Source organism: Arvicola amphibius, chromosome 2, assembly GCF_903992535.2.
Source record: "Arvicola amphibius chromosome 2, mArvAmp1.2, whole genome shotgun sequence".
Lineage (NCBI taxonomy): Eukaryota > Metazoa > Chordata > Mammalia > Rodentia > Cricetidae > Arvicola > Arvicola amphibius.
The window spans coordinates 149,853,499-149,880,381 of NC_052048.2; the positions used below are offsets into that span (position 1 = coordinate 149,853,499).

Consider the following 26,883-nt stretch of genomic DNA (forward strand, 5'->3'; position numbering starts at 1 on the left):
AGACTCCATCACCCAGCAAAAGTGAACAGGAATTCTCAACTTGCAACTTGCACTAGCAGGGGCTACAGTTGGGCCTCATTAACCCAAGTGTACTCACACTCCACTGTGAGTGAAATTTAATCACATGTCATTGGTGGGAACGAATCCATTCTGGTGAAGGACTGAGCATATCTCATCTCTTCAGTATCTGCCTGCACCACCTTTGGCCACTTGATTCTACAGGGAGCAGGTATTTCTGCAGGGCTACCCTGAATGGCTCTCCAGCCCAAAATGGTAGTGTCCTAGGATGCCTGCCTTTCAGGAGATGGTAAGCTTTTCAGGCTAGATTCAGGATTTGCTAGATGACAAAGAAGCAAGGAAGGATTAGGTTCGGGGATGATGCAGGACACTGAACATCTCCTGAGAAGGAAGGGCAGGTCAGGCTGGATAGGAAAAAAGGGGGGTATTACAGGGAGGCAGGGGAGAAGCTATTGCCTGTGTGGGTCAGAGGGGATGGCAGAAAGCGCTGCAGGATTGGCTTCCTGATGGTCCTCAGAGCTGAACGGCACACCTCACCCAGTGCAGGCCTTCACCCAGTTTAGGATTCAAATAATTTGACCAAGAAAGAGCAGGCCAGGCTTAACACTAAGCTCCCTTGCCTCTGCTCCTCAGTAGAAGTGCAATGGCTGCAAGGGTCTTGTGTATCCTCTACAGCCTTACGTGGCCTTCTGTGATGCTACAAATAAAATCTCCAAAATAAAAAGGTTAAACTATTCTCCCTAGAGCAGTGGCCTAAAGCCAGGCTGAACTCAACACTGCTTGCATCCCCGGGAAGATGCAGGCCCCAGGAGGCCAGCAAGTGTAGTTCTCCCTCCTCCAGAACTGTCCTGGGCCCCATTCTTCCAGCCCCGGAGCCCATCTTCAGGGAGGAATACATCCAAGGCTACAGCCTGAGCTGGAGCCCTGGCTGCCGTCAGCACCAGGACATCAGTCACCCTGCTTTACAGGGGCAGGAGAAGTGACCTCAGAGGGTCAGAGTGGGGCACAGAGGATCAGCATATGGGGAGAGACGTGTAACGGGCATGAAGGAGAGTGGGAGACAGGAAACTACCCTCCAGCCTGGGCAGCAGGTAGGAGAAGGGCATGTATGAATGGCAATCCCACCAACACCCTTGGAGTCCTAGGGAGCACACACATCTGGTCTCCGGTAGGTTGATGCAGAAAGGACAGCGACACTGCATGGAATATTTAGTCCTTCATTTTTCTCCAACACCATTATGAGTAAGGACCCATGTCAGTCACAGAAACCTGCACACTTGGAACACACGGCCCACTCTTGCACAGCGACTTTCCCAGGTAGCCAAGCTTGGCTGAGACCATGTGACCATACCCAACCCTAATCATCACATACCATACTTTATCAGTTCTAAGGCCAGGTCTGCCACACCTGGCACCATGAGCAGTGAGACAGTCAGGATTGGAGAGAGACCATCAAATCATTGAGCCGATGCAGGTGGCACTGTCCTTGGTGCTGGGGAAATATTTACCGCTCCTAGCCAAATTGGAGTCTGTGACCATCTTCCCATGGAGGCCACCCATCTAACCATCTTGTAGCATATGTGACAGGACAGTGCTGCCGATGATTGGTTCCAGGCCATTTCACACAGGAGGCTTTCCTAGGGCTCTTCACTAGGTGCCTAAGGCTGGGGGTCAGTTCTAAATGCTGTACTAATGAACACATTCCCATCAGACACAGCTTTGACCTCACCTCCCCCACTAGGTACTTCTCAGGCTTCCTTTGAGATGCTTCTGGAACACCATCCTCAGGCCTCAGAACCTCGAGGAGCTTTTCAATAGGCTCTAACTCGAGGGGCATCAAGAGTCAGCATTCCCGGCCCTCCTGTTCCCCACGACACCCTGCAAGCACACATTCTACCACCTGCCACCATCAACTACACAGGCGGCACACACTACAGCTCTCCTTCCTCCTCTGGGCCAGGGTGTGAGGCCTGAGCTTCACGATGCACACGCTGGTGCTTGAGCAGATGCTGCTTTTGACGGAATCCACGGCCGCAGGCAGTGCACAGGTAGGGTCTCTCACCAGTGTGGTTGCGCCGGTGTCGTGTGAGGTTGGGTTTCTGGCTGAAACAGCGTCCACAGTCTGGGCACGCATAGGGTCGCTCGCCGGTGTGAATGCGCTGGTGGATGGTGAGCGCTGACCACCATGAAAAACTCTTGCCGCACTCGTTACAGATGAACTGGCGCTGCTCACTGGGTGCAGCCTGGGTCTCGCACTCCTGACCACACAGGACTTCCTTGGCATCCTGAGTACTCTGGGTCTTCAGAGTCACACTTGGGGCAATCTCAGCTTGTGACTCCGAACCAGGCACACCACTCTGGACTGCAGATCGCGACCGCAGCAGCTCTGTAGCAGCATGCACACGCTGGTGAGCCCTCAGTGCCGCGCGGCTGGGGCAGTTCTGCCCACAGCTGGTACACCTCGCGGTCTGGGCACCAGGCAAGTGCGTGCGCAAGTGCTTGAGCAGGTGCTGCTTCTGACGGAAGCTGCGGCCACAGTGCAAGCATGGGTGTGGTCGCTCGCCTGTGTGGTTGCGCAGGTGCCTCGTGAGGTTGGGCTTCTGGCTGAAGCGGCGGCCACATTCAGTGCACGCGTAGGGCCTCTCGCCTGTGTGGATGCGCTGATGGATATTCAGTGATGACCACCACGTGAAGCTCTTGCCACACTCATTGCAGATGAACTGGCGTTGCTCATTGGGACCTAAACGGTCGTGGGCTGCTGTCCGTACCCTGTGCTGGCCCCACCAGCCCTGGCAGAGCCCCAGCCAGAGCCACTCAGGGCGTCTGCGTGGGGATCCAGGGCGCAGGCGGCAGGCCCGGCGGCGTGCCGCAGCATACTGGAGCATCTCATGCAAGCTTACATGGGCACCCAGACGGTCCCGGGCATGCGCTCGCAGATGGATGCGGAGGCCCACTTGGTGCCTGAAGCAGCGCTTGCATTCTGGACACGAGTGGGTGGTGGGCCGAGAGTGAGTCTTCTGGTGCTTGAGCAGGTGCTGCTTCTGACTGAAGCGTCTTGTGCACTCTGGGCAGCAGAAGGGCCTTTCGCCAGTGTGGTGACGCTGGTGGCGCTCCAGGTTGGGCTTCTGGCTAAACCTCTTGCCACATTTGCTACAGAGGTAAGGCTTCTCGCCCGTGTGTGTGCGCTGGTGGATCTTCAAGGATGACCACCAGCTGAACCTTTTCCCACAATCCATGCACACGAAATGACCCACACCCGCAGAAAGTGCAGGGCTCAGAGGGCCTGGAACTATCCCCGGAACTCGAGCAGCCAGCCGGACATCCTGCTCAGGGGGTGGGGCCCACCATGCACCCCCAATTTCCTCCTGTGACCCCATAGCCTGCTGCCCCATGGTCTGGCACGGTGGGAGGCCACTCTGCGGCTGAAATATGTTTTCCTTGTCCTTCTCTGGAAGCGCAGCCTGAGATACCACAGTCTGCAGCGGCCACTCTGGTTTCTCCTGCTTGATCCCTGCCAGCCCATCTCCTACAGAGGAAAAGGGAAAAGTCAGAAGACATAATTGTGGGGTTCAATGAGCCTAGTGAGGAAGATATCCAGGAAGGGTAGGGTCAGTTGAAACAGTGAAGGCAAAATAGCTTTAAATGTAGGGAGGAACATGGGTAAGAAAGAATGGGGGTAGGGAAGACAAGGATCCTATGTGGGCAGGGAGAATGTGAAGAGAGGAGAAAGCCCACAGGAGAGCAGAGACAAGAGCAGGACTAGCTCGCCAAGATCGCGGAGTCCCTCGTGAATAAGCTGTCCTGACTTCTCTGCCCAATGCCCAGCAGATGCAGAGGTATATAAGAACCCAGGCTGTGGAGGCCCAAAACTGTGAGCCTGTTTCCATCCTGACCATCTGTTAGGTTAGGTTACCTGGGGAGTGGATGCCTTCAGGATACTTGGTCTAGGGTGGCTTCACTGCCTAAACAATAGAATGCTAACGACTTGATTTCTCAAAGTGTTAAAGCAACTAACTGTTTGAGTTGTCCTTTGTATCATGAAGTCTTTTGTTGCCTTCTTCCCCCTTTAGTATTGGAGTATAAAAGCAAATGGAAAAGAATTTCAGTATTCACTGGAATATCCTCCTGGTACTATTCTATGGTTTCTGCTTCATTATTTTTTCACATGTCTTCGTATTCTTTACTTATATTTATAAATCCCCAGGCTGCTACCCTGGTAAGAGGTGTTTTTGTTGAGTCTGGTCCCCAACACCAGGCAGTGATGCTTCCTAACCCAGGAAGAAAGAAGATCACCAATGTTCAAATTTTCAATTTAAAAAATTGTTAAAATGTTCAATTTTTAAAAAGTGACTCTGTGAGGGGAGGGGCAATTCAATCTGGAGGTCCAAGGACGGCTCTGCGGAGCTGTCCTTCCCCTTCCACCTTCAGGTAGGGTTAGAGAGGTTGAACTTGAGTTGGGCTGTCAGGCTTGCTAAGAGCATCACCTGCCCCATAAGAGCACCACCTGCCTTGTAAGAGCACCGCCTGCCCCATAACGAATCTCCTGTCCAGTAGAGAGCATCACCTGGCCCATAAGATCATCTCCTGCCCCATAAAAGCACCACCTTCCCTGGAAGAGCATCTCCTGACCCCGTAAGAGCACCGCCTGCCCCAAAAGAGCACCACCTATTGAGCCATCTCACCAGCCTAAGAGAGAATTGACACCAGGACTTTTCCAGGCAAAGGCATGCCCAGTGCCTCTGTGGTTAGGGCTATCACACCCTTAGTTGTCAACCCTTTGTCTCCATTGGCAGGGCCCCGCTTTCAATATAGTGCCCAAGAGCAGGAGCAACCTCCTGGAAGGACCTCCATCTTTCTCTCACAAAACCAAGAACGAGGAGGTAGGCCCCAAGGCTCAGCATGGAAAAAGGTATTCCGTGCCCTTTTAGTAAAGGTAATCCACTAGGGCAGTGGTTCTCAACCTTCCCAATGCCGCGACCCTTTAATGCAGTTCCTCATGTCATGCTAACCCCCAACCATACAATCATTTTTGCTGCTACTTCATTACTGTAATTTTGCTGTTACTATGAATCATTATGTAAATATCTGATATGCAGGATATCTGATATGAGACCCCTGTGAAAGGGATCAACCCTCAAAGGAATCACAACTCACAGTCTGAGAACCACTACACTAGAGCTCAGGGAAAACAGCTCCCAGCCTACACCTTACATACAGGCTCCCAGTGGTAAGAAGCCATGGAAGACTTCTTCGGACTGCTTCGGAAAGGGTAGAGTATAGCTGTGATTCACCTGTATGAAAATCAAATCAAAACTATCTGTGAATTAGGTCACAGCCCATAACAGAGGCAGGAGTTCTGAGATCCTGTCAGTGATCTCCCTTGATGTGGGGGTCCTGGTCACAAAGATGAGCTGTTTTGTAAGAATTTATGGAGCTTGTAACATGTGCACCTTTCTCTGTGTGTTATGTTTCAGTAAGAAGCTCACAACCAATAAAAAGGAGGCAGTATGAAAGCGTCATGAGTCAGGAAGATTTGCAAACAATAGATTTCAGCATCAGCACAGAGACACATTCAAAGAAGCAGAAAAAAGGCACTAATAAAGTTAAAAAAACAAAGACTCACAAAAGCACAAAAATACTAAAATATCGTATATAGCCTTTCATCACTGAATGTAAACATAAAGTAAACAATATTATAAGAAAATATAAATTAAAATGAATTCAAGAACAGGTTCAAGGGGCTGGAGAGATGGCTCAGTGGTTAAGAGCACTGGTTGCTCTTCCAGAGGACCAGGGTACAGTTCCCAGTGCCCACAAGGTGGCTCATAATCAACCTGCAAAGACGCCCTCTTCTGGCCTCTATTGGCACTGCATGCACGTGATGCACAGACTCATGCAGGCAAAACATGCATGCACATAAAAATGGCCTAGCAGTGTACTCCTTTAATCCCAACACTTGGTAGGCAGAAGCAGGCAGAGCTCTGTGAGTCTGAGGTTAGTCTTGCCTACATAGTAAGTTCCAGGACAACCAGGACTACATAAGCTACCCAAAGAGACCCTGTTTTAAAACAACAACAACAAAAAAGTAAAAATAAAAACACATTTTAAATAAGAGCAGGTTTAAAAAGCTGACTATATAAATGCTTATAAGAGACTAATGTGAAAGCTGAATTCTAGCTCGAGTCGGGTTATAAATAACATAGCTGTATCAACACAGTCTATAAAAACTCAAAGGGAGGTTGAGAGCTGTCTCAGAACCTAAGAGCATGTGCTGCTCTGAACTCAGTTCCCAGGAGGGGGCTCACAACCAGCTCTAACTCTAGCTGTGGGGAGCTGATGCTCCCTTCTGGCATCTGTGGGAACCTGCACATTGTGTGTCACACACTCACAGACACACACGCAGCACTCAAAAATGAAAAAGTCTTTTAATTTATAAGAAAGTATTAGTTCCAGCTCTGGAACTATCCAGTAACTGGGAAGGAAGAAGGAAGTGGGGAAGGAGAGAAGAGGGAGGAAGACAGAGGAGACGAGGAGAGAATGGGAGACGGTGAGCAGTGGATACGACAAGCATGCAAGGATGGGAGTAGGCAGGTTTACTGCAGGGGTGCTGGGGTTATGCTCCTCAGACACAAACGTTCGCAAAGCAAGCTCAGCAGAATTAGAGCTATTATAGCCTTGCTGGGATTTTTTTTCTCCCAGAAAAGTAAGGATATAATTCTTGATGTTAACTTATTAAAAGTCAAGTATCAGCTGGGGTTGTAGAGTGCTTGCCTAGCATTAATGATTCCCCAGCATTTAAAAAAAAGGTATTCCTTATACCATTCTCAAAAGATACAGAGAGTCATATAAAAAAAGTTAAACATCGTTTCAGGAGGAGGGAAGGAAGGCATTAGCAAACTAGTAATATAAAGAAATTCAAGATGACAAAAGATGCATATTAAAATTATAAGCTTTCTATTCAACAGCAAAGGAGTGAAGGCAATAAATACTAAGAACAAAATAAGGATACTCATTATCACTAATACTATTTAACCTTGAGGACTCAACCAAAGGATAGAAGAGAAAACACAAAAATACTGCAAAGAGGAAAGAAAACCTCTCATGTGCTTATGATTATTAACTTGGGTGTGCCAGAGAACCCACCATCAAACTAAGATACTATGGTGCTGTGAGTATGCCAGGCACAAAGACTTACAAGATCAATCACTTTTAAAACAGACAACCGCCATTATAAATTAACTGTGAGAGCCTTAGGAAGCATTCTGTAAAGAAAACCACTAGACTTTACTGAAGACAAAGGTCTTAGTGCCAACTGTCTTTCTGTGGTTTGAATGGCAATGGCTTCCAGAGGGGCATATGTTTGAATAATTGGTCCCCAGTTAGTAAAAGGAAGGGTGGCCTTGTTGGAGGAGGTGTGTCAATGGGGGCAGGCTTTGAGGTTTCAGAAGACTTGCACCATTCCCAATGCGCTCACCAACTCCCCCCCTCTCTCTGCCCTCAGCTGTTCCTTCACTCCACCATTATAGAGTCTAACTCTGAAATCATAAGCCAAATTAAATGATTTTCCTTAATGCTGCCCTGGTCATGGTATTTTATCACAGAAACAGGAATGTAACTAAGACACTTTCTTTCGGGAGAAAATAAGAAAATACAATAGATTCCTGGTGCACAGTGTTAATAAAAATAAGCTCTATTGGGAGCATGGGGACCATGGGAGAGGGTAGAAGGGGATGGGGGAGGAAAGAGGGGAGGGAAGAAAAATGTATAGCTCAATAGAAACAATTAAAAAATCAGCTCTAAGTAAATTTTGGTCTTCCCTATGCTTGGACATGAGAATTCATTTGAATAAGTCATGCTTAGGAAGGAAAGCAGTAGCTGGGCCGTGGTGGTGCACACCTTTAATCCCAGCACTCAAGAGACAGAGGCAGGCAGATCTTGTGAGTTTGAGGCCAGGCTGGTCTACAGACGGAGTTCCAGGTCAGTTCTAGGGCCTGTTCACAGAAACCCTATCTCAAAAAAAAAAAAAAAAAAAAACAAAAAAAGGAAAAGAAAAGAAAAGAAAAGAAAGAAAGAAAGAAAGAAAGAAAGAAAGAAAGAAAGAAAGAAAGAAAGCAATGACTTCAATTATATATTGGCAGGAATGGGGTATTCAAGTGTAATGGGTTTAATTAATTATAGGACTGTCCCCTGACCTGCACTGAAATCTGGGCAAAGGAAGTATTTAGTGCAAGTATCTACCCTGGCAGTGAGGTTTATTCAGTGAGAAGAGATGACTGTCCCTGATCGACACATTATCTATTAAAATAACCCAGAGGCCCCATGTTTAATGCCTTATCTAGTTACACTTAGCCTTGACATCCAACCACAAAGACAACCAAGCACCTGCTGAAGAGTATAGAGGAAAATGGACCCAGCACAGACCCCTGCAGGTCCTCGGCTGAGAAAGGAAGTGTGCCTGAACTCCAGCCTGTCCAGAGGCACATTTCTCTGGGCTCAAGTGTGGTAAAAGTCTCTGGCCTACATGTAGTGTTCCCCATTCTTATAGCAAAACAATGCTCTCTGTTGCCATGACAGGACTGCTACCAGAAGCTGGGAAGGCCACTGGCAGGTGGGGATGCTGCAGCCCTGCAGAGAGCTCCTATCAAGAGCACAAGACCAGGCAGGAAAATTTTCCACTCCAGGAAGCATTCGCTTGGGAAATCCCCAGACTTGCTGTGTTTGTCATCACAACAGCCACAATGATGAAGACCCTGAACTCAGATGACCCTGGATCCCTAATAGTCTGGGTTCATGGTCAATGAACAGCAGCTTCTTAACCAACCACCCTAGCCAGAGAGCTTATTCTCTGAGTCTGACCAGCCAAATGTCCTCAAGCCCTAGTCCCAGCACTGAAAAGCACACCCCACTTTTTACCCGGGCTGCTGTGTCTCTATGGGTCTGGCTTTGCCTTTTCTGTGCTCCCAAGATTACTGCCTTTGGTTTATTCTTTGGATGACTATCAAAGTCCTGGTTCCCACACTGAAATTCTACATTCTAGAAGATACCAGTTAAGGGCGGCAACTTCTATTTGGCTCCCAGGAGAGCAAGGGGTCTGGGAGAGGGAGGCTGACTTCTCTTACCTGAGCCACTGCCAGCCAGGCCGCTCTCCATCCCTGCAGGCCTCCCTCGGCATCAGTGCTGGGGAGGTCTCAGCCCTGCCACCTGAGGCAAGATGGAAGAAAAGAGAAAGAAGGGCCAATGGCGCACGGTAAAAACCCATTTTCCCAGTCCTCTCCCATCTCACAGCCCAGGCTTTTCCTCAGAATTCCACCCACTCCCTCAGGTGAAATGTGCAGATGCAAAGGTAAGAGGGCACAGTTCTCATTTATGAAGAGGAAACTGGGCCCGAGAGAGGCCTTGATGTGCCCAGAGACACAGAGACTAAACAGCAGAACTGGGTATGAACTCCCTAACTTCCTCACCAAGGCCTCAGGGCCCACACCCTCTGCGTGGGTAGAGGGCATGTGAGGGGTACGACACCTGAGGTATCTCAGGTAAGGTTGGGTTATCTTCACTAGAAAACCAACTCTGGGCCCTAGAGACCAGCCCCCAATTTGACGTCTCCCCTGCCCCACCTTCCTGGGTCTGCTCTGGGGGTGCTTACCCAGGCTAGAAATCAAAAGCCCTGACTAGAAACACAAACCCCAGATGCAAGGGGCAGGGGGAGACACCTGGAGAAGCTGGGGGTGTGACTCCAGCAGAGTGCTTGGCCAGCATGTCCTAGGTCAGTGGGACACTCCTCCAACCCTCGAACAATACATCCCACAGTCGCCGTTGCCACCACCACCAAGAACGTGCTAGATCACCACTCCCTAGTCCATGATCAAGCATTCACAAATCTTATTTTTAAAAAGATTTATTAATTTATTATGTATACAGTATTCTGCCTACATGTGCACCTGCAGGCCAGAAGAGGTCACCAGATTTCATTATAGATAGTTGTGAGCCACCATGTGCTTGCTGGGAATTGAACTCAGGACCTTTGGAAGCAACCAGTGCTCTTAACCTCTGAGCCACCTCTCCAGCTCCATCAATTTTATTTTATGATCATCTTTTGAACATTAGCTGCTTCCTTTTATACCTGGGGTGTGGCTTGAGACAGACTATACAGCTGCTTGGATGTCCCAGGCTTTGACCCCCTCTGCCCTGCTCATCACTACAGTCTCTCCCTCTCACTCTCGCTTCCTCCTTCTAAGTGGTACCTTACCAGAGTGCCTGGCTCACCCTGGGACCTCAGTGTACAAGCCTAACCCCCCCTCACCTTTCTTTTCCATTTCTCTGTATTTAAGTGTGAGGCGATGTCTTGTGTAAGCCAGAGTGGCCTCGCTTGCCACGTACTCAGGATGACCTTCAGCTCACCGCTTTCTGTCATTCCCTAGTGCGGCCATCACAGACCTGTGCCACCATGCCTGCCTTTCTATGCAGTGCTAGGGCTAGAACTCGTGGCTTCCAGGATGCTATGCATCCACTCGACGAACTGAGCTACACTCCCTAGCTCACCACCAACACTTTCTATCACCTGACAGGATCTTTACTGGTCTGTGTATTCCCAAGTCTACTGCCTGGCTTTGTGCTGTGGCTCACAGGTGGTCTCATGCTATTCACCACATTGGTGTGACTGTTTCTCCTAAGGGGCCCAGCTTCACCTGACAATACTCCCTTAGCACAACCAAGGACTCTGTGGCTAGCTGCCCAATAGAAATTCAAAGCTTGTTTCATGCTAGCCCTGGACAGGAACTTCTTGGTACTTTTGATTGGGTTCTCTCCACTAGAAAACCAACTCTGGGCCCTAGAGACCAGCCCTCAATTTGACGTCTCCCCTCCCCTTCCTGAGTCTGCTCTGGGGGTGCTTACCCAGGCTAGAAATCAAGAGCCCTGACTAGAAATACAAACCCCAGATGCACGGGGTGGGGGGGGGGAGGGAAGACACCTCCTTTTAGTTGCTAAGCTCTGACTCTGTCCTCTCTAAACAAATGTAAATCTTTTCAAAACTAAATAAGCCTCTTGCCAGCTTGACAACCCACTGTCTTCCTCAAGGGTCTGGGAGCCATCCATTGGAGATATGAAACAGGCAGGAAGCCCAGAGGCCTCTCTCCTCAGGGAAACTGGATGCCTCCCTCCAGCAGGCTGGCACCTTTTTTTCTGTCATAAAAATATGATGTTTATTTTTAATTTGGATAAGGGCAATTATCTAACAGATAGTCACCCCCAACAACCAGGTGGACTCATGAGTTGTATGTGATATGTGACATTTTCCTGCCTAACGACCAGCCAAGTTTTGTTGTGAGACCATGCGTGTGCAATGGGAAGCTTCTTCCTGGGTTTCATCTGGGCCAATGTTATCATTCTTACTAATATTTATTCAATGAAAAAAGTAAACCTTTCTTTCTCTTTTGCCCCTCTGGGGAACTCTTTTATGGAGGCAGCCAGTCTTGTTTGTGGTTCTGATTCTCCATGGGGGTCTGGGACGCACTCCCACTCCCGCTGTGCTTTCTCACAGACACTGAAACCCACTGGTGGCAGAGGAGAGAGTAGCAAGCAGCTGAAGGCAAGCCCTACCTTAAGGGACATCTGGGGACCTGATCTCCCTCTTGCCCACCACCCATTACCCCCAGGTCCCTCTATCTGTGTGTGAGTTTCTGCACCCCATACCTTGGGAACCACCTCAAGAAACCTAGAGGACCGACACAGAAAAGTCACCTGGCCATGAGACTCAGACAGAGACAGAGCTAGAGGGTCAGGACTCGGCCTGCACATGAGAGGCCTGGACCACCCAGTCAGCGCACACTTCACCCACTCTGGTTTCTAAGAACTGGTTAAGAAATGGAACTGATTTAAGAAATGGCTTTGATTCCTGGTAACACAGCCCGAGCACCGCCTTAACATGTCTGTTCAGGCCACACCAGGCAGAAAAGCAATTCTTCTGGGGTCCCAGCAAGAACAGACAGGGGAGCAGAGGAAGGAGACCCACACAGGCCCAAGGAGATGAGGAGAGAAATGAGAAGGGAGGACAGAAAAGGCAGAGACACGTGGAGGCAGGCCAAGCCTTTTGAGATGGACTTCCCATACGCTCAGGTGCTCCACGTGTGAAGAGCACACACCAGGAAAGCCAATCCCAGGGCAGACTCTACACACGGACACTCCTCTCAGTGCCCCCCCGTGCCTCCATTCCCTGCCCTCCAAGGGTCTCTCATTCCATCTGTCATTCTGCCATGCCATGAACATTGTCCCTCTTCATAAACCACCTGACACACCAGTCAGCTGACAAGAGACACACCCAAGTGAGCAGGCTTTCCACCTAAACACCCTAACAGGACATAGGCACAAGGGGCAGGTGCAACCCTACACACACACACACACACACACACACACACACACGGCCCTGAACCTTGACTCTAGGTTTCTTCCATCACCCATGAGCACTATGAGGACAGGGCATACACAAGATAAGGCCCCTGGTCACCCCCATCTTCCTGTGACCTGCTGGAACTTAAGAGACCCTCACTGGGTCAGGTTGCAGTTTGGATATGAACTCCCCTGATGGGAAGCCCCAAACCATCAGCTGCTCTGACAACTACAGAAACACAAAGAGGGAACTGTGGCCTGCAGCAGGGGGTGAGGACTGGGACAGGGATATAACCAGGGGACTTTGGTGTCAGCATAGATTGCAGTGCATGGGGTAGAGAAGTGGAAAGGACAAGCAACTCAGAGACCTGTTCAGGTCCCCCAGACTCACCCCTCCCACAGTGTAGGCCCCCGCCCAGGAATGGAAGTGAGAAGTGAATGACACTTCATATCTCCTTTGTCACCAACAAAGCAGGACTTCCGATGACAAGAGCCCGGCCACTGGATTTTCTTAGTGCAGGGTCCCACAAGAACCTAATCCTGTTGAGCTCTCATTCTTCCCAGGAGAGCCAGGCAGGAAACAGCCTGCCTCAGGGCTCTCCCCACATGGCCCATTCCCTCAATCCCCTTTCTGGTAAACACATCTTTCCTAGCATTCACTGACCCTGCCTGTCCTCAGGGCACCCCAGCAGGGTATCATCCTTCTGCTTGCTTTCCCTGCCTGCCAGCCTCACTGGGGAGCTGCCAGAGAGCTGGGACAGCATCTACACTGGGATAGTGGAGGGCAACATCTGTACCTCTGTGCCAAGGAGGCGCTTAGATCTCCCCGTGGGGAAGAGAATGTGCATCCCCCAAACCTACACGGACCTGAGGATGGAGGAAAGGGTGTCCTTGACAGTGACCTGGGGAAGAAAGAAGAGGTGGTCAGCAGGAACAAGGAGACTGCCACTGGCTGCAGAACATCCGCTAAGTATCACGCACTCAGCAAGAAAAGCCCACATCATTCTTTAGCTCAGGAAATTCTGCCTCAACTCATGTAAACGCTGGCACCATGAATGAGGGGGAGGGTGCTTGCCCCCACTGGAGCACTTTCCATAACTATGTAACCTCGAAGAGAAGGTACAAGACTTATTTGAGGGCAAAGACAACTCTAAACTCCCTCATTTTCAGGAATTTGGCTTCTATGCCCCAATGTGGTTATTTAAATTCAAATGAGTTGAAAAGATGGCTCATAGGTTAAGAACACTGGCTGCCCTTACAGAGGACCAGAGTTCAATTCCCAGTGCCTACATGGCAGCTCACACCTGTCTGCAATTTCAGTTCCAGGGGATCTGACACCCTCACACAGACATACATGCAAGCAAAACACTAATGCCCATAAAATAAAATAAATCATTAAAAGATACAACAACAAGAATCCTTAAATTTAAATAAATTAATGGTGTGGGAGAATGGTCTGTATTCTGTCAATTATATTTTAAATAAACACTGATTGGCCAGTAGCCAGGCAGGACGTATGGGCGGTTCAACCAGACAGGAAGTAGAGGCGGGTCAAAGAGAACAGGAGAATTCTGGGAAGGAGGAAGCCCATTCCTCTGCAGTCCTGACCAGCCACAGAAGAAGCAAGATGTGACTGCCTCACTGAAAAAGGTACTGAGCCATGTGGCTAACATAGACAAGAATAATGGGCTAATATAAGTTATAAGAGCTAATATGAAGCCTGAGCTAATGAGCCAATCAGTTTATAGTTAATGTAGACCTCTGTGTGATTTCTTTGGGACTTAATGACTGTGGGAACTGGGAAGGACAAAAAAACCTCAGACAACAAGTTAACTTTTAAAATTCAGTTTCTCAATCATACTGGTCACATAAAGTATTCAAAGGCCACATGTGGTTGCCCCATAGTGACTGACAGCTAAGGCCACTGCTGTCTTCCTGGGGGTGAACAAAAGAGGCTCCATACACACTGAGCAACTGGATAATTAAGTTGAAGACTTAGAAGCGGTCACTCCTCTGTCCCCAGTCCTTTGTCATTAACAACAAATTTACTCCGCTTCAGAATGGATTTCAGTCAAAACATGACCAAAGGCCAACAGGAAGCTGAGAAACACAACCAATTGCACATGCAAGCCATACCTCCTACCCAAACCAGTTCAGCAAACAGAAGTACAAAGACACAGAATGGATAGCTGCCACATTGCACAGTGGCCACTTCACCCAGAGTGTTTTCCAGATCCAGTTAGCCATGGCCAACCTCACCTGGTGCAGTACAAAAGACATGAGAGAGCAAAGAATCACATGACATTTAATATAGTACACTGTCATATTGTATCATTTACTGACCTTATCCTCTCTGTGTGTCTAATTTGTAAATTAAACTGGCAGATGTACATGCTGGAAAAGACTAGTAAAGCTCAGTATTAGCTGTAATTTCAAACATGCACTGGGGGTCAGGTGACATGGCAGCATGTCCTTCACATGTGTGGAGGGCTGGAGGATTGTACACGTAAGCACAGGAAAGTGTCTTCCAACAGGCATAGGGGCTGGGGAGGTGACTCGGTAGTCAAGAGCACTTGCTGTTCTAGCAGAGGATGGGACTCCCGGCACCCACATGGTGGCTGACAACGGTGTGTAACTCTGGTTCCAGGAGATCTGACTCCCTCTTCTGGTCTGCCTGCATGTGTGTGGTGAATAGACATAAACACAGGCAAAGCACACCCAGACACATAAAGTATAAATAAGTCTTTAAAAAAAAAAAAAACAAATGCAGGGCTGGAGAGGTGGCTCAGAGGCTAAGAGCACTGGCTGCTCTTCCAGAGGTCCTAAGTTCAATTCCCAGCAACCACATGGTGGCTCACAACCATCTGTAATGAGATCTGGCGCCCTCCTCTGGCGTGCGGGCATACATGCAGACAGAACACTGTAAACATAATAAATAAAAAAATAAAATCTTTAAAAAAAAATAAAAAACAAGTGAGCGCGCCAACACAAACTGCTATACAGAAATGCAAGCAGACTTCTCGAAGTGGAATGCAGTAGGACATCCATGTAATCCAAGCATTCACTAAACAGGAGACCCCGGAGTTGAAGGCCAGCCTAAGCTATATATCAAGTTCAACACTAGCCTGGGTTACATGAAACCCTACCTTTCAAAAAAAAAAAAAAAAGTCTTTGACTATCCAGAGCCTTATCAACACGTCCATTCGCTCCAAGAACAGAACTTAGGGAGGCAGGAAGCCCTGAGTAGAAGCCCTGTGTAGCTTTATGAATCATAAAGACTAAATTATGCCCAGCAGCCAATGCAATGTGAGATCCCTCAGGGCCTAGCCCACACAGAACCAGCAGGCCCTTTATCAGCTTTGGATGAGCTGAGTTATCCCAGGTCTAAACCATCAACCCAAGTTTCTTTCTTGAGCCCACACCCGAGTCCAGCAGAGTTCTTCCAGGTCTCCACATCACACCTGGAACAGGAACCAGGAACCCCTCCTGGCTTGTCTGTCACCAGTTCTAGTCCAGGTCTTACTGTTTCCCAGCTAAATGACTTTAAAAAAAATGTCAGTGAGATCACTCAGTGCATCGGTTATCAACTCCTGGGTCAACTAAGACCATCAGAAAACACAGATATTTATATTACATAACAGTAGCAAAATTAGCTATGAAGTAGCAACTTCAAAACATTTTATGGTTGGGGTCACCACCACATGAAAAACTGTATTAAATAAAGGGCCACAGCACCAGGACCAACATGAGGAACTGTAGTAAATAAAGGGCCGCAGCATCAGGACCAACACGAGGAACTGTATTAAATAAAGGGCCACAACACCAGGACCAACACGAGGAACTGTATTAAATAAAGGTCCGCAGCATCAGGACCAACATGAGGAACTGTAGCAAAGGGCCGCAGCATCAGGAAGGCTGAGAGCCACTGGCTCAGTGGGTAAAAGGGTTTGACATGCAAACCTGTTTACCTAAGTTTGATGCCCAGAACCCATGTCATCCACATGGCAGAATGTGAAAACCAACTCCCCAAAACTGTGACACCTCTCCCTTCCTCCCTCTCTCCCTTCCCCCCCCCCCACACAATCAATAAAATCCTAAAGTTTTACTGATTTCTTGGTCCCTCCAATTCACCTGTCACCCAGAAGCCACTGCAATTTGGACGCTTTACTCCCCTAACATATTTCAAGGGCTCCCTAGCATCTGGAGATCTAGACAAAATGTCTCGGCAAGGCCACTCAAAGTTTAGTCTCTGGTTCCCTACCCCATTGCCCCATACATCTTACCATCCAATGCCCAGATTTGCTCTGCCCTCCCCACCTGCACACCTCCAACCTGCCTTGCAGTGACCTTGCCCATATCCCTTCCCAGCTCAAATCAGGGCCGCTGTGCCAGAGACAGACACCGTTTGGAGACCCAAAGCTCCTGTTTATGTCACCGAATGAGCGCCAAGGAAACTCGTCATTGGTGACTTTCTGTTACTAACAGAAGATCAAACGCATCCTAATACAGGATGCCTCTACGGCAGCACACAGCCCAGGCCCAAGCCTTGTAGACCATTAGAAAACACGGTTATGAGAGCACATTTAAATTAAGGTCAGCCCACAACTGATTGGCAGAAGCACAGAATCATGGAACCTCGGGCCTGACAGGACACAATGCTATGGAATGTTTTCATGTTATTGCTCCACACGGGTTAAAAAACAAAACCGAACAAACAAAAATGCGGAGCCTGGACTGTCAGTTGCCTCCAACCTTAGGTGACCACACCCAGCCTCCACTACAACTGAAGACAAATCTGGGTTCTAGGTCACCCAACACCATACCCACTGAAGCTGCTGCAGTCATTTTACTTGAAGGGTGTCTCGGGAACTACCCTCTCCCCGAAAACGCGCTCACTGTAACTTCTGCGTGTCTTTCTCTCGCTTATTCTCCACCTCCATCCTCATCCCGACTCATCGAATCGCAAGGATCACCTACTCTGATTCTTTCTGTAGCCAACAATGAGGTTCCTGTCTTCAGAAGCGCGACTACGCGGGGGGTGGGGTGGGGATGGGGGCAGACTCAGAGAACTCAGAACAACCAGAGGGGCCGTGCGTTGGCGACTCTCTACTCTCCACTCTCCGACGGTCCTACCCCTTGACCTCGCTGCCCTGGCCTGCTGCCCTCCCTGCCAGCCTCAGATCTCTCCCGGCAGCGCTGGGCAAGGTGCTGGTGGTGCATAAAGTCGGGGCCTGGAGCTGAGGTGCGCGCGGGATTCGGGGCACCTCAAGGCCCCGAACTCATCCTTCCTCTGCAGTCCGGGACAGCGGAGCAGCGGCCGGGTGCTGGTGCATCCCTGTACCGCCCCTCCCCGCCCGGAAAGCACAGGGACTAGGGGGAGGGGGCCTGGGAAATAAATACCTTTGACTTTGTGGCTAAGGTTAACGGGAGCTGCTACCCAAGGGGCTACTTGGGCACCGGGCTCCAGGCCACGGCCAGTCCCGGGTCAGACGGGGCGGGCAGGCGCGCGTGATTGGCTGTCTGCTGTGCACCGCCCCGTCTGCAGATTGGCTGTGCGGCTCAGATGACATTCCCGGTCCAATCGGAGCAGCCCGCGGGGGCGGCCCCTTTGTTCTCCGGAGCCAATAGCCAGGGTCTGACCTTGCCCGCGGACGAGCGTCTCTGAGCTGTGAACCTGTGTGCTGAGCGCTGGGAATGGGAATGGTTTTTTTCCTGCTCCCTGTGCTGGGCGACATTACGTCGTCACTGCTCCTCATCCACCGAGTGCCTCGGATCCGCCAGCCTTTGCGCTCTCTGCCTCCCGCACGAGCGCGTGTTGACATCTGAATTCTCAGTATAGGTGTGGAGACCGGCAGTAGCTAGTATTTTTGTGCCTCTGGTATCCGTGCTGGGAAGCCATCGCGGACCACATAGAAACCACCATTCTTAGGAACCCTCTCGAGAGTATGCCCACTTTAGTGTGGTCCTTTTTCTTTACTCCCTGAAAGCTATGTTCAGGTGGCAATACACACAACCGCACATTACACATTGCAGGGCTCTAGTACCTCGCCCTCAGCAGACCAGAGTCATGATAAATGATGTTTGGCATGTCTGGAAGTGGCTTTGGAAATCGTTGCACTAGGGAGAGCTTATTCTAGCTGAGGAAACAGGTCTGAAGATGTTACCTTACTGCAACTAGTTTCACTGCACATTAGGGTTCAGCTGAATGAACTATCTTCAAACTGCTAACTGGGTCCACGGAAGGCTCACCCCCTTTTGTCCATCTGAAGGAAATTCACCCCACTCCTGCCTTGAGTTGGGTCCCAGCTGGGTAAATCCTCTCACTCCTGCCTCAGGAATCACAGTGAGGTCAACTGGAGAGAAGGTGAATCTTTGAAGGTGCATTTGGAACCAAGATGGATGGCTTCCTGCGACCCCTACCACCAGACCAGTCTGCAGCTGATTCATCTGGGCTTGCTATAGGCCCAGCATCATGGAAACTGAGGCAAAATTTCTACCCATTTTCCCACTAACTTCACATGCAGTCATCACAAGAGAGACTCCTGTTTCTGGATTTTGACTTATTTGCCTGTGAAATAGATGGATAATTTTCCACCTGCTTAGGTAACTTTCTGGATTTTCATTCCTACCTCTCAGAGCAGCATTCTGGTTCCCGATCTTCCACCAGCTAGTATGGTCCTGGAACAGCAAGCAGCTCCACTCTAGAGCAACAAACTCTCCAGACTGGCATTCCAGGACCAAGGAAGGCTGTTTCAGGGGTGGAAAGATGGAAACAAATCTGCAAGTATTTCCCACAGGCCAAAGCAAGGCAGCTGAAAATGCACAAACAGATGACTGGGAGAAAACCCTGCAAACTTCAGGTACGGAGAGAGGGGCCAGGAAGGATGTTTAAAACACATTAGAGAAGCTGCACATGGTGGTGCTTGTTTGGAATCCCAGTTCTAGTGAGGGAAAGTTCAGAGGATCAGTAGTTGAAGGCCAGCCACCTACATGGTGAGTTCAAGGCCAGCCTGGAGTTATGTCAGATTCTGTCTTTAAAAAAAAAAAAATGTATGTTTTGATACACATATGGGAGAGTCTGTGTTATAAAATTTGTGTGTGGGGGGGGGAGGGTGCATGTGAAGATCAGAGGATCACATTAGTTATCTTCCAGCACCGCCCATCTTTGTTAAGACAGGGTCTGTGATTAGCCTTGAACTTCATCAAGTAGCCTAGGCTGCGGTGACCAGCAAGATAGCAGGATCTCACTACCTGTGGATCACAATTGTGAGCCACCATACTCAGCTTTCCACATGGCCTCTGGGACCCAAACTCCAATTCTCATGCTCACAAGGCATGTGTTCTACAAACTGAGCAATCTCCCCAATCTCAGTATGTTATAAAGAAAAGTGGTGTATTTAATTTATTTATTTATTTATGTTTGGTGTGTAGTGGTAGTCAAGAATGAAATGGGGAGCTGGGGAGATGACTAACCAGTTAAGAGCACTTTCTGCTCTTGCAGAAGACTTGGGTTGGTTCCTAGAATTCACATGGTGGCTCACACTCATCTATAACTCCAGGTCTAGGGGTTCTAATACCCTTTTCTGGTTTGACCTCCATGGTTACCAAGTACACACATATACACAGGCAAACATCAAAGCAAACACATACAGACACACATCTTAAAGAGAAGAGGGGGCAGGAGCAGACCGATCAGAGTCTCGGTCAGCCTCTAGTAATCAGCATTAACCTGTCATGTGCAAGAATGTGCATGAATTTAAAGGGAGAAGACAAGCATCCAGGGAAGCCCTGGAAGCCGGGTAGAACTTCTCAGCAAAGTTCATTCACAAAAAAGTTATTCATTCTTATGCAGCACTCAGTGTAGGGACTGATGCAGAGATGACAGACAAGAGGCCATTGGTGCCCAACAAGAACAGTACACAGCTGTGTGTGAAGCTACCAATGATGGACCTGCAGCCGGCCGACCAGGGAGGCCCTACTGGGCAAATCAAACTAGCCCTTCTCCCCTCAGGAAACCTGCTGACTCTGAGCTGACCCCAGAGAAGGCTGAGATCATGTCTGTGTATCTGTAATCAGTGTTGGGGGGTGTAGGCTGAAAGCTATCCTTGCTGCTCAGAACACCTCTTTTCCCAGAGACTCCTTTTTTTTCATGATAACCACCCTGACAAAGCTGCAGATGTAACCAAAGTGTGTAAGGTTCGCCACCCTTCAAATGAGGCTCTCAGAGATGTGACATGAAGGCTGAAGTTGGAAGAAAAACAATGACAGTCTTGGGTCCAACATTTTAAGTCCTTGATTCCAAAATATGCATTCTTGTTCTCTGGTGCTTTGCCAGCCATCTGAATCTGCTCAAGCTCGTGTGTCTAGCTCTGCCTCCAGCGAGGACTGGGAGGAGAATACAGGTGTACTCAGCTGCTGTCAAAGCCCCCAGCCTGACTTCAGGAAATAAGAGTGACCTTCCTTCCCATCACCATGACTCCCACAGAAATGAACACAGACAGCTACTAGTTCTAAAACCAATTCTTTATTTTCTAGTTTGAAAAGGAGGGTAAATGGTTGTTCTGTTTCGATCCAGAGAACAAAACAAGACTCAGTAGGCAGAAATTATAGGAAAACAGAATCCAATCATTATGAGTAAGGATTTTAACAATTAGAATCACCCTACAATAGAACCAGGTGCATGGGTAGAGGCTGGCATCCACACCCAGGAAACTTAAAAAGGAAATCTACCTAGGACTTTCCCTGCAGCCAGTCTCCCAGTGTCAGTGGACTAGTCTTTCCATAACTCCTGATGCTCTAGAAAGAGTTGGGGAGAGTCAGGAGTTAAAACCACCAGGTAAGCCCTGTACCCGGAGAGAGAGAGCAGATAAAGCCAGGCGGGTGAAGGAGTAAATAGATGTCCTAGAAGGATAACCTGCAAGACGTAGATGGAATTTCTAACCGCAAGTGGGCCTCTCCACATCTGGGTACCTATGTGGAAGGGTACTGGGGGAGAGGGAGGGAGGGAGGGAGGGAGGGAGGGAGGGAGGGAAGGGAAGAGAAGAGAAAAAGAAAGAAAGAAAGACAGAGAAAGAAAGAAAGAAAGAAAGAAAGAAAGAAAGAAAGAAAGAAAGAAAGAAAGAGAGCTCAGCTTCACCTCTCCTGCTGCCTAACAAGGCCAGTAGGTTCACCAAGGTGTATCCAGCTGACCCACTTTCCCTGCCCCAGGATTCATTTACTAATGACTATACCACACCTACTTCCAAAAAACTGACCTGAAGTAACTCATAGTAAAGACTGGGACTTTAAGGCGTTACCACCAAAGGATAGAGTGGCTCCCTTCCCACTGGTGGCTCCTCTAGCAGAGGACTCAAAGGGTAGATGGAGCTGCTATTGCTACTTTTCCAGAGTACAGGGTAGTCTGATTGACCCTCAGAAAAAACAGTTGGGGACCGGCTAGCTCAAAGCCAGGTCCCTGCATACTAAAATGGATTCCCTGACCAGTTAGGGAAACTCCCTCCCTAAACAGAGCCCAGATCACTCTGCTTCCTCTATCCCTCTGGCATCCCCACCTGTCCCTCCAGCAGCATCAATGTAGGCACCCCACAGGGCCCACTGACACACTGTTGCCAAGGACATCCAGGCCTGTTTCCATTGGCCTATGGCCCCTCTTAGGCATCGTGCTTCTTCTGGTGCATCAAGAGTCGATCCTCGTCGTCAAAGGTCTGACCACAGATGGCACAGCAGAAGGCGCCATCCCGTATGTGGCTCTTTCGGTGTGTGATAAGGTTGGACTTCTGGCTGAAACTGCGGTCACAGTCGGGGCAAGCGTAAGGCCGCTCACCAGTGTGGATACGCCGGTGAGACACCAGGTTGGACTTTTGACTGAAGGCTTTGCCACAATCTGGACACACGTAGGGCTTCTCGCCAGTGTGGATGCGCCGGTGTGCAGCCAGGTAGGGCTTGTGGCGGAAAGCCTTGCCACAGTCGGGGCACACGAAGGGCCTCTCCGGCGCATGGTCGCGCCGATGGGCTGCCAGGTGGCTGCCCTGTGAGAAGCGGCGCCCACACTCCTCGCAGGCAAAAGGCCGCTCGCCTGAGTGCACGCGCGAGTGAGCCACCAGGTGCGTCTTCTTGCCGAAGTTCTTGCCGCACTCAGGGCAGGTGAAGGGCCGCTCGCCTGTGTGCTGTCGCTGGTGCAGCCTCAGGAAGCGCTCGAGGCGGAAGCTGCGGCCACAGTCGGCGCAGTTGTGCAAGGGCACAGATGCCTCGGCCGGGGTCCCCGGAGACCCCAGAGCCCCCACTGCAGGCTGCACCATCGGCTCCGTTGAAATCTGAGGGCTTCCGATGACAGGGGCAGCCTGTGCCGAGATCTCCGAACGCTTGTGGATTTTGCTGTGGGACAATAGGTTGGGTTTGTGGCGGAAGCGGCGGCCACACTCGGTGCACGGATAGGGCTTCTCGCCGGTATGTATGCGCCGGTGCGAAGTTAGGTAGGGCTTGTTGGTGAAGCGCTTCCCGCACTCTGGGCACTGGTGTGGTCGCTCGCCAGTGTGCACGCGGCGGTGGGCGATCAGGTTGGGCTTGTGGCGGAAGCGCTTGCCGCAGCAGGCACATTGGAAGGGGCGGTCCACGGCATCTCCACCGGGCCTGGGGGCAGTCACGGCAGGACGGCCCCGAGGCCGGGGACCCAGGGCCTTGACTGCTGCCTCTTCCAGGGCCTCGGCTACATGCACCCGCTTGTGAACAACCAACTGGTCCCACTGGGCAAAGCTCCGACCACAGTTGCCGCATATGAAGGGCCTGGCCTCAGGGGCAGGAGGATGGCACCTCCGCAGATGAGCTCGAAGCTGCTTTTGTCGCCAGAAACGTCTGTTGCATTCGGGACAAGTGATGGGCCGTTTTGCAGCTGAGTGAGCCCGCAGGTGCAGTACCAGGGCTACCCAGCCTCGGAAACTATGCCCACAGAGGTGGCAGGTGAAACCCAGATCGGGGACGGCAGAGGCATGAACCTGAAGGTGCAGCGCTAAGAAGGGGGCGTGGCGAAAGCGCTGGTTGCACTCTTGGCAGGACAGCGGCAGCCGTGCCTGGCACCGCCGAGTGTGAAGCCACTGGGCTACCCAGCCCGGGAAGCTCCTCCGGCAGTGGGCACAGCGATGGGCCTTGCCTGGGGCTTGGCCTCCTGGCTGAGCTACTGACTTGCCCTGGTGCCTCAACCCTCTGTTGGGCTGGGAGGACTCCTGGGAGGGCCCAGAAAGAAGCCTGGGCTGGGCTGGGCCCATGGCCATGGTGCCCCTGCAGCGCCGTTCCAGCATCGGTTCTTCCTCTGCTGAGGGTGGAAAATCACAGTCACTGCAGGAACTAAGCCCAGTTTCTCCCTTCTAACCCCAAGGAAGAAGAAGGCTTCCCTCTAGGAACTGTTAGCACCATTCTAGTCTATATGTTGGTCTTGAGTTTCTAAATAACATTTCAAAGAATCTTTATTTTTTTATTTTATTGCCCTGGAAACTTCAAGAGGGAGACATGCTGACACTCCTTGGGGTTCTCACATAGTATCTAGCCTAGTGTTAGGAAGACTTACAGAAATATTCTTCATCTCCCTACCGTGCCTGGCCTATTGCAAAACTCCCCTTTTGCCTTTCCCAGTGACAACCACTTCCTTCTGCCACATCAGAGCTCCCTGCTTGACACATGAAGCAAGTGTGGCACTTCAAATGGTGGTAGTGCTTGCTTGAGGTGACACCCGTCAATCATTAGCAGACCCAGGCCGGGGGACAGGTCTTGTGAACCCTCAGGCCAGTGTGTGTTCCTCTTAACATGAAGGTGTGCAAACATCTCAGAAACCATCTGACTAAAGCCTTGAGGAAGGCACTTTCAGCTCCCCCCACCACAAACACACCTCAGCTCTGAGCCTGGAGGGCAAGTGGGAACAGCACTTCTTCAGAACAGGAGGAGAGCAAGGTGCCTCTCCTAGCACAGACTAATGCCAGGCCACCACCTGTCCAGACGGCCCACATTTGGCCTATCAGCCCTTGTCACCCACACCTAAGCAACTGCGATTGAGACATTGGGGGAAGGAAAGTGCTTCTCAATCCAAGGAACACCCACAGTCTTCTGCGTAGGCAGTAGGGGGAATCCCTGGCTCAGCATCTCTTAGGGGTGCTAGGGATTGTTGGGGTAAGGAAAGAAGAGGGAAGACGAGATTGTGATCTCAGTCCCTTGCCTGGTCCTGCCAAAACCTGGCCAAGGGCTGCCCTGTGTTCAGCTATACCACAGGAGGGGAGCCCAGATTCCTGAGAGCCTCCTACACAGAGTAAGTTCTGGGGTGGCAGTGAGACTCCCCAGAGACCTTTCATGTCTGCTCACGGGATCTGTCCAGGCACAACCTCCTGAATCTCTTCTGGGGGACTACCCACCCCCACTGGCTGAACCCAAGGAAGACTCCATGATACAGAATGGATTCCTTGCCCAAATAAGCTCCTGTCCTGCCATCAAGGGAGACCTGAGCACTGGAGTTCGGGGTTGGTATGTGGACACACGAAAGGCCAAACTCTACCCTGGAGACTGCAGAGCTGGGGATGAGGCTTTTTCCAACTCCTTCTGGGGATGTTCCTGGGGATACTTCTGCTGCAGCGCCTACTTCGGCCCACACTCCGGTTGCCCCGGATGTCAGAAGAAAACGGTAGCAATAAAGACATCCCTATCCCCATGGCAGAGCTCAGACCTCTAAGTGCAGAGAGGTCAGCCTTACCTGGGGAAGGGAGAGAAAACCTATGTGAGGCTCTGCGCTCTGCCAGGGGAGCTTTGTGTCATCACCTAGTCCTTCCCCCATTCAAAGCCACAGCTCCACACCTCAGTCTGGCAGAATGCCCTAACGGACATGGGACTACAGCATGACTAGGCCCTTCACTAGGAAGCACAGTGCTGCCTTTGGGGGGCACCTCATAGCCAAGTAGGGTCACAGAATAATTCTTGATTTGTGGCAAAGATCTTCCTCGGTGGCCAAAGGCCGACCTAGGCAGTAACTCTGGAATCCCTGCTGGCTCCCCTTCCCCTCACTCTTCTCGCAACAGAAATTCCAGGCCTGTTTCCCCGAGCGTCTTCGCAGGGTGCGACATTGTGCCCAGGACCCGGCCGGGATCCCCCCATTGGGGTTCTAGGACAGCCCCGGGTGGCGGCAGGCCCACACCCCCCCTTTTGTATTGGTGAGTCCTCTGTCCTCGTTCGTTGGCACGCTGGACCGGCTCCTACGAGGGGAGCGGGCCATCTCGGGTCCCACGCACAGCGCAGCCTGCGAAGCCTGTGCGCAGGTGCGCTCGCCCTGCGCCGCAGCACTCCGCCCCCCACACACACACCGCGCGCGCGCGAACCCCACAACCGCACACACTCACGGTCACGCGCCCCGCAGGTGGAGCTGCCCCCGCGCGCCCTCGGTGGCCCCCGCGCCCCTGCTCGGGCCATACCTTTCCCGCGTGCCCTTCGGGGACGCGGCGCCCATCCATGAAGCCCCAGGCCGACCTCTGCGGCCCGCTCCCCACCCCGCCGCGGCGACAGCGGCCGGTTCGAGTTCACAACTGCCAGGCCCGTCCCCAACCTCCCCCCTCCGGGTTCCCAGCGCCACGTGACTACAGGAGCTGCGGAGGGTCAGTCTCGGCTAGGCGGCCGCGGCCTGGGGGCGGGGCGGGCCAGGTCACCCGAGCTTCTCTCCGGCTTAGGCGCACCGCCGAGGACGGCCCCCGGCTCCATTGCCATGGCAGCCATCAGCTCGAGTTTTGGCACCGGCCGGTGCTCCAGTTTCTCAACACAGTGTCCCTGCAAAGGACGCTCGCCCCTGGCTGGGCCACCTCGTGGCCAGGCTGTGGTCACTGCATCTGACCCACCTGCACTGGCTTTTTAAAGACTCAGAGCCTGAGAGAACTGGTCCGGGCGCCGACGGTTCCCCTGGCGTCGAGCCCGGAGCTTAGCCCAGGCCTCTCCAGTTTGGGGCTGCTGCGCGGCACCGGCTCACCAGGGCCGCAGAGTGCACCCCACACGCACCTGGACGGAGAATGAAAAACCCTCTATTCCCACAACTAAGATCCGGAGTTGCCCGCGCTCTAGAGCTGCAGGCCGGGCCCAGGTGGCTGTTAGCACAAGTGGGTCATTTACGCTTGGAAACGCACAGCAGCCAGTGTGGCGTCTGCGGGGGCAGGTGCAAGCCTGTGCTGATGACTCATCCACTAGCAGGTGCCCTTGTCTTGGAGCTTCCAGACCAGTGCAATTTCGTGTCCTTTCATGCTTTCAACAAAGACAAGTTTTGAATTGTACAATTATTTTAAAAACACTTTTAAAATCTGTCTCACACGTAGGAATAGAGGGCCATCTAGCCATCTCCTAGAGTCAATTTCATTCAGTGTTGTCACATATTCGGAGTTGCATTTTATGTTGGGGTTGCCTGAGGTAATTCCTTGCAACTGTATGTGCTGGCTCTTCCCTTAAGATATTGTAAGTTTTCTGCGATTT

General features: G+C 50.9%; 2 protein-coding genes across 18 annotated transcripts; both read right to left on the reverse strand.

Annotated features, from left to right (window-relative positions):
- Positions 1-1,221: 1,221 nt before the first annotated feature.
- On the reverse strand, positions 1,222-25,969 carry Znf775 (zinc finger protein 775). Of its 14 annotated transcripts, XM_038318063.1 has the most exons (5): positions 17,380-17,752; positions 14,539-14,661; positions 9,729-13,304; positions 9,138-9,219; positions 1,222-3,544 (listed from the first exon to the last, which is right to left on the reverse strand). In XM_038318063.1, exons 4-5 carry the CDS (start codon positions 9,166-9,168, stop codon positions 1,950-1,952), a joined length of 1,626 nt encoding a protein of 541 aa, XP_038173991.1. In that variant the 5' UTR covers positions 9,169-9,219; positions 9,729-13,304; positions 14,539-14,661; positions 17,380-17,752; the 3' UTR covers positions 1,222-1,949. The 14 variants fall into 14 exon arrangements, with proteins under 14 accessions (XP_038173991.1, XP_038173993.1, XP_038173999.1 ...); XM_038318065.1 differs by lacking the exons at positions 14,539-14,661; positions 17,380-17,752 and adding an exon at positions 17,803-17,856; XM_038318071.1 differs by lacking the exon at positions 14,539-14,661 and having other exon boundaries at positions 13,270-13,304.
- Repin1 (replication initiator 1) lies at positions 20,908-25,955 on the reverse strand. 4 transcript variants are annotated; one of them, XM_038318050.1, is made up of 3 exons: positions 25,845-25,955; positions 24,938-25,132; positions 20,908-23,710 (listed from the first exon to the last, which is right to left on the reverse strand). In XM_038318050.1, the coding sequence occupies exons 2-3, from the start codon at positions 25,089-25,091 to the stop codon at positions 22,053-22,055; spliced, it is 1,812 nt and encodes a 603-aa protein (XP_038173978.1). In that variant the 5' UTR covers positions 25,092-25,132; positions 25,845-25,955; the 3' UTR covers positions 20,908-22,052. The 4 variants fall into 4 exon arrangements, with proteins under 4 accessions (XP_038173978.1, XP_038173982.1, XP_038173981.1 ...); XM_038318054.1 differs by having other exon boundaries at positions 20,908-23,707; positions 24,938-25,032; positions 25,810-25,898; XM_038318053.1 differs by having other exon boundaries at positions 24,938-25,032; positions 25,810-25,898.
- Positions 25,970-26,883: the final 914 nt, after the last annotated feature.